The 13,058-nt window shown below is 42.2% G+C and overlaps 1 protein-coding gene across 2 annotated transcripts in view; it reads right to left on the bottom strand.

Moving 5' to 3' along the window:
- LOC128896883 (ecdysone receptor) overlaps positions 1-13,058 on the bottom strand; it is a 131,071-nt gene that overhangs the window by 63,361 nt on the left and 54,652 nt on the right. For both annotated transcript variants that reach the window (XM_054160440.1, XM_054160441.1), the window contains exon 3: positions 2,598-3,798. In XM_054160440.1, the coding sequence (XP_054016415.1) occupies positions 2,598-3,066 (469 nt within the window). In that variant the 5' untranslated portion in view covers positions 3,067-3,798. The remainder of the gene's footprint in view (positions 1-2,597; positions 3,799-13,058) is intronic.

Genomic DNA, 13,058 nt, shown 5'->3' with positions numbered 1-13,058 from the left:
GAAAAGTCCTTTGCCGTTTTTCGATCCGAGGTTTCGTTACCGAGATATAAGCAATCCAAGTTTGGGGGCGTGGCTACAGACGCTAACCACGCCTCCAAACTTGGATTGCTTGTATCTCGGTAACGAAACCTCGGATCGAAAAACGGCAAAGGACTTTTCGGTTCGTATTCGCACAAGAAATCGATCTTACGAAACGGATTCATATTTTTGTTAATTTCCAGTATTTCCAGTAATTCTAGAGAAAAAACGAAATTCCCTAGGTAATCTAATCCCTCCAAACTCTTCGATGATTTTGTTATCTACCCGTACGTTATTTTCTTTTTCAATTACGTCAACGACGATAACGCCACGTAAACGATTAGCGTCCCGATCGATAATTTGGACCGATAAAACAACAGCCACGCACACGTAACGCGTAGAAACAAGGGAGAGAAGTTGCACCCTCTATGATAAAAGGTGCCAGTTACATGCCGACGAACAGAAAAAGTATCAACGGTAATCCTATTTTTATACTGTTAAGAGCCGCACGAGCTCCAGCAACTGTTTTAAACGTTAGCAATAAAATATATACGAAGGCGAAAATTCGATTTAGAAGCAACGATCTTTGAATAAAAAAAGAGAAAAAATTGTACCAAAAATGCGAATATAATAATAATAATGAAACGTAAACGTGATTGGAAAAGAAAAGACAACTATAGTACGTGACTGAATTAAATTGATAATGATTATAATTGATAATATATATTTAAAATAATATTATTCTGCGAACATTCACGTTCAAATTGGAATTATGGTATAGTATATGCGGCAGTCATGCGAAATTCTTTTGAATCGCGTTATACATGACAGGGACAGTCGAACGCGTCTACGACGAGGCGCATGCGCGTCAACGCTGCACGCGAGAACGGCGCAGTATGGCAGTAGTGCAAGCAATCACTTGGATTGACGGAAGTGGACACGGGAGACATACGGGGGCGAACGAGGCGAGGGGAGGGCTGCCCATGCGAGAGGAGAACGTGGTCTGTGACGTCACATCCGGTTACCCGTCGACGTTTCACTCTCTTTTTCTCGCCGACGAGCCGAAAGAAACCCGAGCGCGTGCTGAATTTCTAATCTCCAATTAGATTCCGTCTCAAAGGTCCAACCAAAAAATGGAAATTTGTTTTTTTAACGTAATGTAGTACGTAGTTGTTCTTCGCATCCTGATGCGTAACAGAGGCTATTTAATTTGTACACGGGCTTTTTTTTGAACTCCTAATGTTTCTTACAATAATACATTGTACATTATACATGAATGAAATATAGTGTATTACTCTGTAATATATTAGTAAGTCATATATTTCGAATTCTTTAGGAATTTTTTTCTCATAAATAATAAGACTTGCTCCTATATGTTATTTAACAAAATATGCTTCGTTTTGACCAAGGATGTGAGAAATAATTTTTTTAGAAATCCATAGATCAATTAAATCAGAATTTTTAACTTCCAATTGCGACCCTACAACTACAGTACGGTGCCTTATTGAAAATGATCTAAAACCAAACATTGCAAGTATTTGGAAAAAAACTTATAAATTTCTTAAAATATAACAAATTATGTATCCAAATATGCTGAGAACACAGGATATTTTTTGCCGTTTTGTCTGTATGTTTGTTTAAAGATAAAGATTGTACTATGGATACAAATGATTGATACATGATTATTTATAACAATTTCCACGCTGGCACACATTTTCTACGATAGAAATCTGCCTCACATTGTGATATACATGGTGTTCCAAAAATGTTGGAGGTCCTTGAAAGAGGTGGTTCTGGAGGTGATTTGAAACAACTTTTTCCTTAGCGAAAATGTTGTAGGAGGCTTCGTTAAAAAGATATTAACAGAAAACACTGACCAATCAGAGCGCGAGGATGTCAGTGGAGCGCTCGCGGTAGGCGTGGTCTACGCGCTAGGTGACCGCCCTCCGCCTACTCGCGCTCTGAATGGTCCAGTGTTTTCCTTTAATATCTCCTCAACGAAGCCTCGGACAACATTTTCGCTAAGGAAAAAGTTGTTTCAAATCACCTCCACTCTGTATATACAGGGTGTCCCAAAAATTGTGGAGATCATTGAAAGGGTTGGTTCTAGAGGTGATTTGAAACAACTTTTTCCTTAACGAAAATGTTCTCCGAGGCTTCGTTAAGGAGATATTAACAGAAAATACTGACCAATCAGAGCGCGAGGATGTCAGTGGAGCGCCCGCGGTAGGCGTGGTCTACGCGCTAGGTGACCGCCCTCCGCCTACTCGCGCTCTGAATGGTCCAGCGTTTTCCGTTAATATCTCCTTAACGAAGCCTCGTACAAAATTTTCACTAAGGAGAAAGTTGTTTCAAATCACCTCCCGAACCACCCCTTTCACTTCACTATTTTTGGAACCTATCCTGTATAATACCCTGTGTACTAATATTGAATTTTGTCCACTTATTCCGCACTGTGCGACGGTTCGAGTCCTGCACGCCCCAAAAAATATTTTCCATCCCCAAATCTCACCCGAACCGCTGAGAAACGCTGGCTTCCCCCTCCCTGGTCGAAAGTATCCATAAAAATCGTCACTCACCTATCTTACTGTTGGGACTGTAAGGATCGTAGCTGCTGGTGCTCATCGGGCTGGCGTATCCGTTGTTGGTGACAGGTTGCTGGTGGGCGAGGGGGCTGGAGTGCGCCAGGGGCGGTTGCTGTTGTTGCGACTCGCTCAGCTGTTGCTGAGGGGTGGTGTACACCACGTGCTGGTTTTGCAAGGTGGCGGAGGGTGATCCGGGACTATTCGTGGACAACCAATCGTCCGGTCTGGAGGGTTTGTTGCCGCTGGCGATGGCGGCGAATAGGCCGGTGGCCGCGGTCACGGGTCCCGTGACCGACGAGGGCGTCGTGGACGTCCCTGCCAGGTGCTCGGGCGTCTCGGCCTTGACCAGCGTCAAGGACGCCGCTCCTGCCACCACCGAGGCGATCGTCCCGCCCGCCCCGCTCGCTACCCCAGCGGCTGAGCCACCGTTGGCCGTGTCCATGCTGGAGTCGCTGGTGTCCATGCTGGGCGCGGCTGGATCAGCGGCTAACCTGGAAGTGGCTGCCAACACGACACCCCCCGTGCCAACCACTCCCGTCGCCTCATCGTAACGCACCGCTACGTTGCCGCTCACTAAGCTGGCCACCGTGACGGGTCCTCTGCTCACCTCTGTTCACGTCGGCCTTCTTTGATGATGCCCCGACAGACTGGTCCTTGACTGTTGAACCCCTCCGGGCCAGGGACGAACGGACCTTCCGTTTAGATTCTCTGGATCCCCCCTCTGGTGCCTTTGCTTCCGATGAATCTCGCCGAGGTTGAAACTCTCCTCGCTCTGTCAACCGACGGACACCTTCGCCTCTTCCTTCGTCTTCGTGTTCCTCCTCGCTTTTGGAAAGGCAGTGGTGCGTCTCGAACGGGGATCTCTTGCTCGGGTTGACCCTGACGCCTCAAATGGAAAGTAACGAGTCTCTGGGGTGAGTTTTCTAATCGCGGAAGAATCCAGGCCTTGTCTGTCCTGGTTGAGAATCTTTTTGAGAGTCGGTGGGGCTAGGTGTCCCTGGCGGTTCCCCTTAATCCTCCTCCTTTGTTTAGATCGCGACTGAGCTCGACCGTCTCGACAACCTTTCTACGGCGTATTGTTTCGTCGCGGATCGCGGGGGGCTTCCTCTACCGTTTCTTGACACGCGCCTCGAACCTCGGCTGCAGGTGCATAGTGCTCGTATCGAATTCCCGCCCCGTTGCTGTCTTGAGGTATCTGGAACAAACGATGACGCGAACGGTTAACTTTCTTGTGTGGCTATTAAAGGAGAATTCTATTTTTGGGGGGTGGGGTGGGGGGGGGGGGGGGGGGGAGGTGAAGGCTACGTTGTGCTATGTGGCATGATTTATTTTTTGACGGGAGGGGCGGCGGCAAAATTGTTGAGATACATTTTTGAGATTTGATGGGTTCATACATAATTGTGTGTATACAGGGTGTCCCAAAAATGTTGTAACACCTTGATGGGGGTGATTCGGGAGGTGATTTGAAACAACTTTTTCCTTAGCGAAAATGTTGTACGAGGCTTCGTTACGGAGATATTAACGAAAAACTCCGGACCAATCAGAGCGCGAGGATGCCAGTGGAGCGCTCTGATTGGTCGCGGTTTTCTGTTAATATCTTCTCAACGAAGCCTCGGACAACATTTTCGCTAAGGAAAAAGTTGTTTCAAATCACCTCCACCCTATATATAGAGGGTGTCCCAAAAATTTTGTAACATATTGAAGGAGATGGTTCGGGAGGTGATTTGAAACAACTTTTTCCTTAGCGAAAATGTTGTACGAGGTTTCGTTGAGGAGATATTAACGGAAAACTCCGGACCAATCAGAGCGCGAGTATGCCGTTGGAGCGCTCTGATTGGTCGTGGTTTTCTCTTAATATCTCCTCAACGAAACCACCTACAACATTTTCGCTAAGGAAAAAGTTGTTTCAAATCACCTCCACCCTATATATACAGGGTGTCCCAAAAATTTTGTAACATATTGAAGGAGATGGTTCGGGAGGTGATTTGAAACAACTTTTTCCTTAGCGAAAATGTTGTCCGAGGCTTAGTTGAGGAGATATTAACGGAAAACACTGACCAATCAGAGCGCGAGTATGCCGGTGGAGCGACCGCGGTAGGAGTGGACTACGTGTTAGGCGGCCACGCTCGTACGCTACCGCGGCCGCTCCATCGGCATACTCGCGCTCTGATTGGTCCGGAGTTTTTCATTAATATCTCCGTAACGAAGCCTCGTACAACATTTTCGCTAAGGAAAAAGTTGTTTCAAATCACCTCCCGAACCACCTCTTTCAGTGTGTTACAACATTTTTGGGACAGCATGTATATATTGCAGTCCAAGTCAGTTAATCAAAAAAATGGTTAGAAAACGAATTCAAATATTTTCGTACGTATTTCGTTTCGCGAAATTCATTCAAAAACGCACATTTTGAAAGAAAGAAAAAACACATCTAGTTTGGTCAGTTTTTGGCGGAGCTATAGCTATTTCAAAAGAAAAGCGTTTATTTTTTTTTTTATAAAATTCATAACTTTTTTTTGGTTCGGTACAAAAATCTGTAAAAATTCAGAAAAATGTAGTTGGCAGGCTACTATATTACAAAAAAAAATAGCAGCCAAACGGAAAATGGTCGCGTTCAAATGTGGTCGAAATTTCCCCCCGTAAATTGATCCATTTATACCGTAATTGATAAATTTTATAAAATTTTCTTAAAATCAATATTCAAGCTTATTTAATAAGCAACAGTTTATTTTAAATTCCGACAAAGCTAATATTTACCTGAATTTTATTTAAAACGAGCGATGCTTCCTAAGAGTCGAATACCTAACCATAGAAATCACGTGGAGATTTCGGTGCCCTATCAGTCGATAAATACGATAGACTGAAGATTAGGCGAGCTTGGCATAGCGGAGTTCAACGTACCTAAAACTGGTGTCGTAATCATCCTGTATCAATCGATAACGAGAGCTTCGCACCAGTCTTATCGAGCAGATCTTGATATACTTATCATCGAGGAGGTATTACCTTTAAGCCTACGCTCTTTAATGCAACGATTAAGTAGAGTGAGCGCAGTCGTTAAACCGAGAAAGTTAAATATAGCTGTGACTCGATCATGCAACCGTACTTTACGAAGCTTCTTAACGAGCTTAATTCTTCCTTGCCTCAATGCACGATCGTTCTATTCGATTTCTTATTTTTGGTACACGCTTGTAGTAAATATCACAGGAAACCGTTCGGTTTAGACTTTTCCTTGTAATATAAGGAGCAACTGAGCAAAATTTTGTTTGGATCGGACGAAAATTGTTAAAGTTATACCGAGATCACAAACGAGCTTATTTGGAATGTGAATTTGGGACTCCGGAGGTCTGTAGAGAGAGCCCGGTGGCGCCACCTAGCGGCAAAAGTGGGGACTTACGCTCCAAACTTGAAAGACTTGACCAACAGATCGCTGACCGTAACTTTCAACTCGAATTAAAAGAGCACAGCTACCCAAATTCTTATGAACCTATAAACAAGAAACGAAGAAATGCTAGTAACCTTGTAAAACAGATAGCGACGCCCTCGATGACCTTTGGAATCCTCATACAGCACCACGTGACCCGAGAATAGGTTCCTTTATAATTAATAATCGTCGAATGTTCCACTAAATCACACTTGAATCGCTCTACTGTTGCGAAATAACAAAAAACACTGACGGAGACCAGGATACACCATCACTTTACCACTGAACATCTAATCTACACGATCACAAAGTTACACGCACACTTCAAAAATCACTTTCAATTATCCCGAGATACTTCTTGGGACTTCAGGGCCCCAAAACAGAAAAAAGTTGCCCCCTTAAAGGTCAGGAGAATGACGACAATGATCAACGACCGAGCAAGAATCACAAAACCACATATAATCACTTGAAACAACTCTGCTAAGGAAACTTCCAACTGTCTTGACACACTTGGGTCCATAAGGCCCCAACTAGAAAAAGTTGCAACCACTTTCAAATTTCAGAGGATCCTCACGATGCCCAACCACCGTTCAGAATTACAAAATCCCACCTGTACACAGTACTAAGACTACATTCAACTGTTTTGACACACTTGGGTCCGTAAGGCTCCAACTAGAAAACGCTGCAACCACTTTCAAGGTTTAGAGGATGCCCACGATGCTCAACGACCGTCCAGAATCACAAAATCCCACCTGTACACAGTACTAAGACTACATTCAACTGTTCTGACACATTTGGGTCCGTAAGGCCCCAACTAGAAAACGCTGCAACCACTTTCAAGGTTTAGAGGATGCCCACGATGCTCAACGACCGTCCAGAATCAGAAAATCCCACCTGTACGCACTACTAAGACCACTTTCAATTGTCTTGACACACTTGGGTCCGTAAGGCCCCAACTAGAAAACGCTGCAACCACTTTCAAGGTATAGAGGATGCCCACGATGCTCAACGACCGTCCAGAATCACAAAATCCCACCTGTACGCACTACTAAGACCACTTTCAATTGTCTTGACACACTTGGGTCCGTATTGGCATCATTATTGGGCCTGACTGCATCGTGAGGCTCGGATGAACGTATCGAGAAGAGAACGAGCACTCTAGACGTGCAATTCCGAGAGACGAGCTGCGATGCGTGACGCAGTTACCGAAACTGCGGCACCGGGACCCCCACCATCGGCCACAGCGGGGCCTTGAGACGGTCCCGCGTGGTGGGACTACGAAGGTGGATCGACTGGGTCCGCGCGACTTTCTACGCAGCTCCGGTCGAGCCTGGCCCCAAAAGAGAACATTGGGAAGGTCGACGTCGGCGCGCTTTTGCCTCCAACCCTCTCCAAACCTCCCTGGGACCGTAGGGCCCTTTTGTTTATCCCCCGTTCTTCTCCCTCTTCCTGTGTTTACGAACCCGGTCGCGGAAATCTGCTCCCTGAGGGGTTACATAAGCTCCGAAAGAGGAATTTTATGCATTTGTGGGGGAGAGGGGGGGGGGGGGGGGAGGTTGTTTTGTTTCAATCTGTTTACAGCGACGAGAAGCAGAGTTTGAATAAATGGAAGTGAATAAATACGGAATGATTAATAGATATCGAGAAATTCGTTAAAAATAGGATACAAGCTTGGACATACTGAAAGGGGAACTCTGTGTATTTATTAAGGGGGGGGGGGGCTGGCCCGCACCCCTCCTTTATTTTTCATTTTTAAATTCGTTCCTGGCGACAGGATAGTTAATAAATATAGAGACATTAGGTAAAAATAAGATACAAGCTTCGATCCTCTGAAAGGGAAACTCTATGCATTTATTAAGGGGGGCTGGTGGAGGGGGCCTTTACTTCTCATTTTTAAATTTGTTCCTGGCGACAGAATAGTTAATAAATATAGAGACATTAGGTGAAAATAAGATACAAGCTTCGATTCTCTGAAAGGGGAACTCTGTGCATTTATTAAGGGGGCCTGATGGAGGGGGGGCCTTTACTTTTCATTGTTAAATTCATTTATGGCGACAGAATAGTTAATAAATATCGAGAGATTCGTTAAAAATAGGATACATGCTTGGATCCTCTGAAAGGGGAACTCTATGCATTTACTAAGGGGGGCTGGTGGAGGGGGACCTTTACTTTTCATTTTTAAATTTGTTCCTAGCGACAGGATAGTTAATAAATATAGAGACATTAGGTAAAAATAAGATACAAGCTACGATCCTCTGAAAGGAGAACTCTGTGCATTTATTAAGGGGGGCTGGTGGAAGGGGGGCCTTTACTTTTCATTTTTAAATTCGTTCCTGGCGACAGGATAGTTAATAAATATATAGACGTTAGTTAAAAATAGGATACAAGCTTGGTTCCTTCTACTTTACTAACTTTATGTATTTATTTATTTATTAGGGTTTGAGGGTAAGGAGGGGGGGGGGGGTAATGAGAATCCATTTATTCGTCTTTCTTTTAATATTCGTTCACGTAAGAGGATAGTTAATAAATATTGAGAAATTCATTAAAAATACGAATTACATGAATTTGTAACGGACACGACTTCGAATTCCAAAGCTTTTTAGGCCCCCTTAGGGGAGAGTCGAAAGAAAGTCACACAGATGGCGCCACTGCGAAGCCGTTAGGGACTTCCCCCTCCATGCGGTGTTGGAAGAAAGCTCTTTCCTGGATTCCTTCTCTACTGGCCATCGAGGTATCGAGCCGAACGGGGAAAGAACGCGGCGCGGAGGGTATGATGAAGAGGAGGGTGGCGGGAGGGGGAGGGGAAGGGGGTGAGGGCAGGGGATATTACCGTGAACTGCCACTCGCCGAGCTAATGCACGGTAGAAATGAATAAAAGACGATATGGGATTCGAGTACAACGTAATTGAAGGCTTGCATGGGAAATGAAAATGGAGAAGCGACACGGTCGACAGTTTGCCGAGGGAAACCGCGATGACGTGGCGTGACGAGGATTGTTCGAACAGGTGCCGTTCAGGCTAGGAAATAAGATGTCCTTTATTTAATTAAACGTGAAATTTATATGGGAACGCGCGGCGCTGAGATATCGATCGTTGCTCGTTATTTAATTCCAGAAAAAATGTCAAGTTAATGATAACGTTAAATATGTATACTCTATACGGCGTACAATTCAATGGTAACTTTCCATTAGAACAAACGCGTACGGGAACTAACAACACTTTGCTCCGGAGGTGTCCTGTTAATTAATATGGTATTATTTTTGTTATTGTAAGAAAATTGACAAATGAATTAATATTAATCATTTAATAATATCATCGATAATATAATAATATATATAATAATATATATAATAATATATATAATATTAATATATATATCTTTGTATTTATGTATATCGTTGTATATATATATATTTATCTTTATATTATCTCATCGGTAATATAATAATATATATAATAATATATATAATATATATATTATTATTATTATATTATCGATGATATATTATTAAATGATTAATATTAATTCATTTGTCAATTTTCTCGAACCACCTTCCAACCATTACTTAATTAAAATATACGATAATTTATATCAATTTAGTAGTTTGTTTGTTAGCTATTCATTTTAATAGTGGTCTTTTGTTAAGAGACTAAATAATTCGTTACGAAGGTGAAGTATCGAAGGTTCAAATGAAATACCACAACAAATAGCGAATTACATGGGGGTACGATTTGTCTTGGCGATAGGGTGACGAACTCGCACGCCGTCGCCCGGGGTTCGATTCCTGCCGGAGGTGATAATGATTTTCTTCGCTTTTTCTCATTCGATCGCGTTAATTTCTGTTAGTTTCTACTCATCAAAAAAGGAAAAATATTCTCGAATCAATATTTCAGCCCAAAAACCCGAGAAGCCCCAAAATATAGCATTCCCTGAAATTCATTGTAAAATTGGAGGAATTGAATGGATTCAAAAAATTGAAGAGTTCAAAGGTATCTGAATGATTCAAACTCAATAATTACGCAAATTACGAATCTGGAATCAGAATTGCAAAATTCAAAATGCCGGATCCAATATGGCCGACGTTGTACATTGAAAAGTTCTTAGATTTTCATCAAACTTGGTATTTATGACTTATTTGAGCCACAAACTTTGAATCTGATATCAGAATTGCAAAATTCAAAATGGCGGATCCAATATGGCCGACATGTGCATTAGATTTTCATGGAACTTGGTACTTCATGGTCATTTTGGCTGGAAATTACGAATCTAGTATCAGAGTTGCAAAATTCAAAATGGCGGATCCAATATGGCCGACATGTGCATTATATTTTCATGAAACTTGGTATTTTATTGTTATTTGGGCCGCAAGTTACGAATCTGGTATCAGAATTGCAAAATTCAAAATGGCGGATCCAATATGGCCGACATGCATATTAAAAATATTAAATTATTATGAATTTTTATGAAATAGAATTTCTAGATTTATAGTGCAACATAGTTAGAATACATTGGCAGAAATAACAATAATAAATTAATGTTAAATTAAAATTAAGGATAATAAAGTTCGTTTTAATGCCGCCTAAACAGTCTTCTTTTCCTTATAAGAATGGACTTAGAATTCAAATAACTCAAAACGGCGCAAATTTGCGCAAGTTTCCTCAATTGGATATCAAACCTGACACGTTACTTTATACCAAGAAACTTGGCAGACCGCGTCACTCGGTGACTGTCATCTCCGTTTTCCTTCCGCTTCATCGAAAGATGACTAAAATTCATACCATATCGAAAAGGGAATTACAATAGCGAATCCAAAGATATTTTCCTTCGTTCTTGTTGAAAGTATACATTTATAACATCTACTTCTATGTAATAAATAATTCACATACGAATCTATCGAGGACGAACTTTCTGTGACACAATAACCATGCGATATGATATCACTTGATATCACTTTTCGCGATATCAAGGACCATGAAATTTCATCAAACTTGAACCTCCGTATATCACTAACCAAATACTATTTTAAAAAATATCAAACAACATCTAATGCACCTATATGTATACAACACGGACAATATCGAAAGAAGTGTGTTCGAAACTTGAAAAATTGCATCATCTCGGCCATCCGCGGATCGCTGTGCGTCGCGTCCAAGGAAATTTCACAAAGAATGGCGAGAGCAGGAGGGTTGGGGAATAAAACGAAGGAGAGGGTCACAGCGATCGACGTGGTAACACGAACGTCGCAAAAGGAAGAAAGGAATTGACGGGCAACTATAGTGGGGTGGGTCAGGGTTAGTGTCGAAGGTTAGGCTCCCTACCCAGCAACCCATTACCCGGTAGGCGCGGTGGTGGGGAGAGGGTCGAGCGTGGAGGGGATGCAGACGCCTCGTAGGATCGATATTCCTGCTAGCCACAGTTGCTCGTATGGCTTCCATCCCCTTCGCCGTTTCCACCCCTGAAGTTTTCCCTGTTCTTAGGGTAGTTCTCTGATCTTTACCTACGGTCCGATCGAATTTGCATTACACAAAGCTACTTCTCAGGCGCAGGCCTTCGAAGCTTGCCGAAGGGATGAAAAGATAAGTTTCGAGGGATGCTGATAAAAGCTGGGTTCATTTATTGCTTGCAAATGTCCGTAGGGAAGACATTCGGACATTTCTGATGCGAGTCGCGACTTAAAATTTTGTAGCTTTACTCGAGTAATTTTATTATTAATTCAACGCGTTTACTGTTAAACACACGCTAAAATTTCTATCGCGATTCAATTTTATTTACTAACCATCGACGACTACGTGATCAAAACGTTTATCGTGGTATTTATTTTTATAACTTCAGCGAAATTCAAGTGTTTCGTAAAAATTCATTTTCTTTGACGTTTAACATCCGAAATTAATTTTTTTTTAGTTCTTCGGTCAGAGGCACTGTCGCCCATATATGGGCGACGTGGCGATGGACGTGTTGAATATGGTTGTTTGGTCTAGAGCATCGTGTGTTCTAAGCACGGACGAACAATTGCCCGATGTAAACGCAGCAGGTAGATCGTTGGCAATAATCGCGCAAAAAGTATGAAACGCACTCCTTCCATTTTTTTTTTTTTTTTTTTTACAAATGCTTAGAAATGTATCGGTGGACGCCATGGAATCATGTCCGTATATTTCGCGGATATCGAATTTTTCTCGGGGCTGGACGTGCGCGTCGAATCGCAAATTGAACGTGGTTGAATTACCCGTCGAACCTCTTCGTACGTGTGTCGGCGAACGACGGAAAATTATCCGTCAACAGGTAGTCCGTGGATGGTTTTTGTCGCATTAGCGACAACCGCGTCGAACGAAACGCGCGATGTAAACAGCGACTGCGAATTGCCCGGTCTCGATAAACACGGGTTCGATGACTGATACCGTTCGGGGATCGAAATCACGACGATAAATTTCTGATTCCTCGAACGTAGAATGGGAGGAATGGGAGACTTGAATATTTGTACGACGGGAAAAATTGAACGGCTGTAATATTTGAACGATCGAGAAATTGAACACTTGTAAGAGTGAGGACAGTCGAATAATTGAATAGTTGTGGCATTAAACAGTTGAAATATTGGATGATTGAATAATTGAAGAGTTGAACGATTTATTGATTCGATAATTGAATTGTTGAAACACTGAACGATTGAGTACTGTAGCTGAACTGTTGCGAGCATTAAACGGGTAAATAATTGATCCGTTAACAAAATTGTACACTTGGAGCATTGAACAGATGAATGATTCGATAATTGAAAAGTTGAACAATTTTTTGATTCAATAATTGAAGAGTTGAACGATTGAATGATTCAATAATTGAACAGTCGAACGATTTATTGATTCAATAATTGAAATGTTGAAACATTGAACAACAGTTGAACGATCGAATGACACAATAATTGAACAGTTGAATGATTTATTGATTCAACAATTGAAATGTTGAAACATCGAACATTTGAATGATCCAATAATTGAACAATTGAACGATTTATTTATTCAATAATTGAATTGTTGAAACATTGAACA

The sequence above is a fragment of the Hylaeus anthracinus genome, unplaced genomic scaffold (assembly GCF_026225885.1).
Source record: "Hylaeus anthracinus isolate JK02 unplaced genomic scaffold, UHH_iyHylAnth1.0_haploid 11978, whole genome shotgun sequence".
In the NCBI taxonomy this organism is placed as follows: Eukaryota; Metazoa; Arthropoda; class Insecta; order Hymenoptera; family Colletidae; genus Hylaeus; species Hylaeus anthracinus.
The sequence above is the reverse complement of the archived record's forward strand: the minus strand, read 5'-3'. Positions and strand labels throughout refer to the sequence as shown.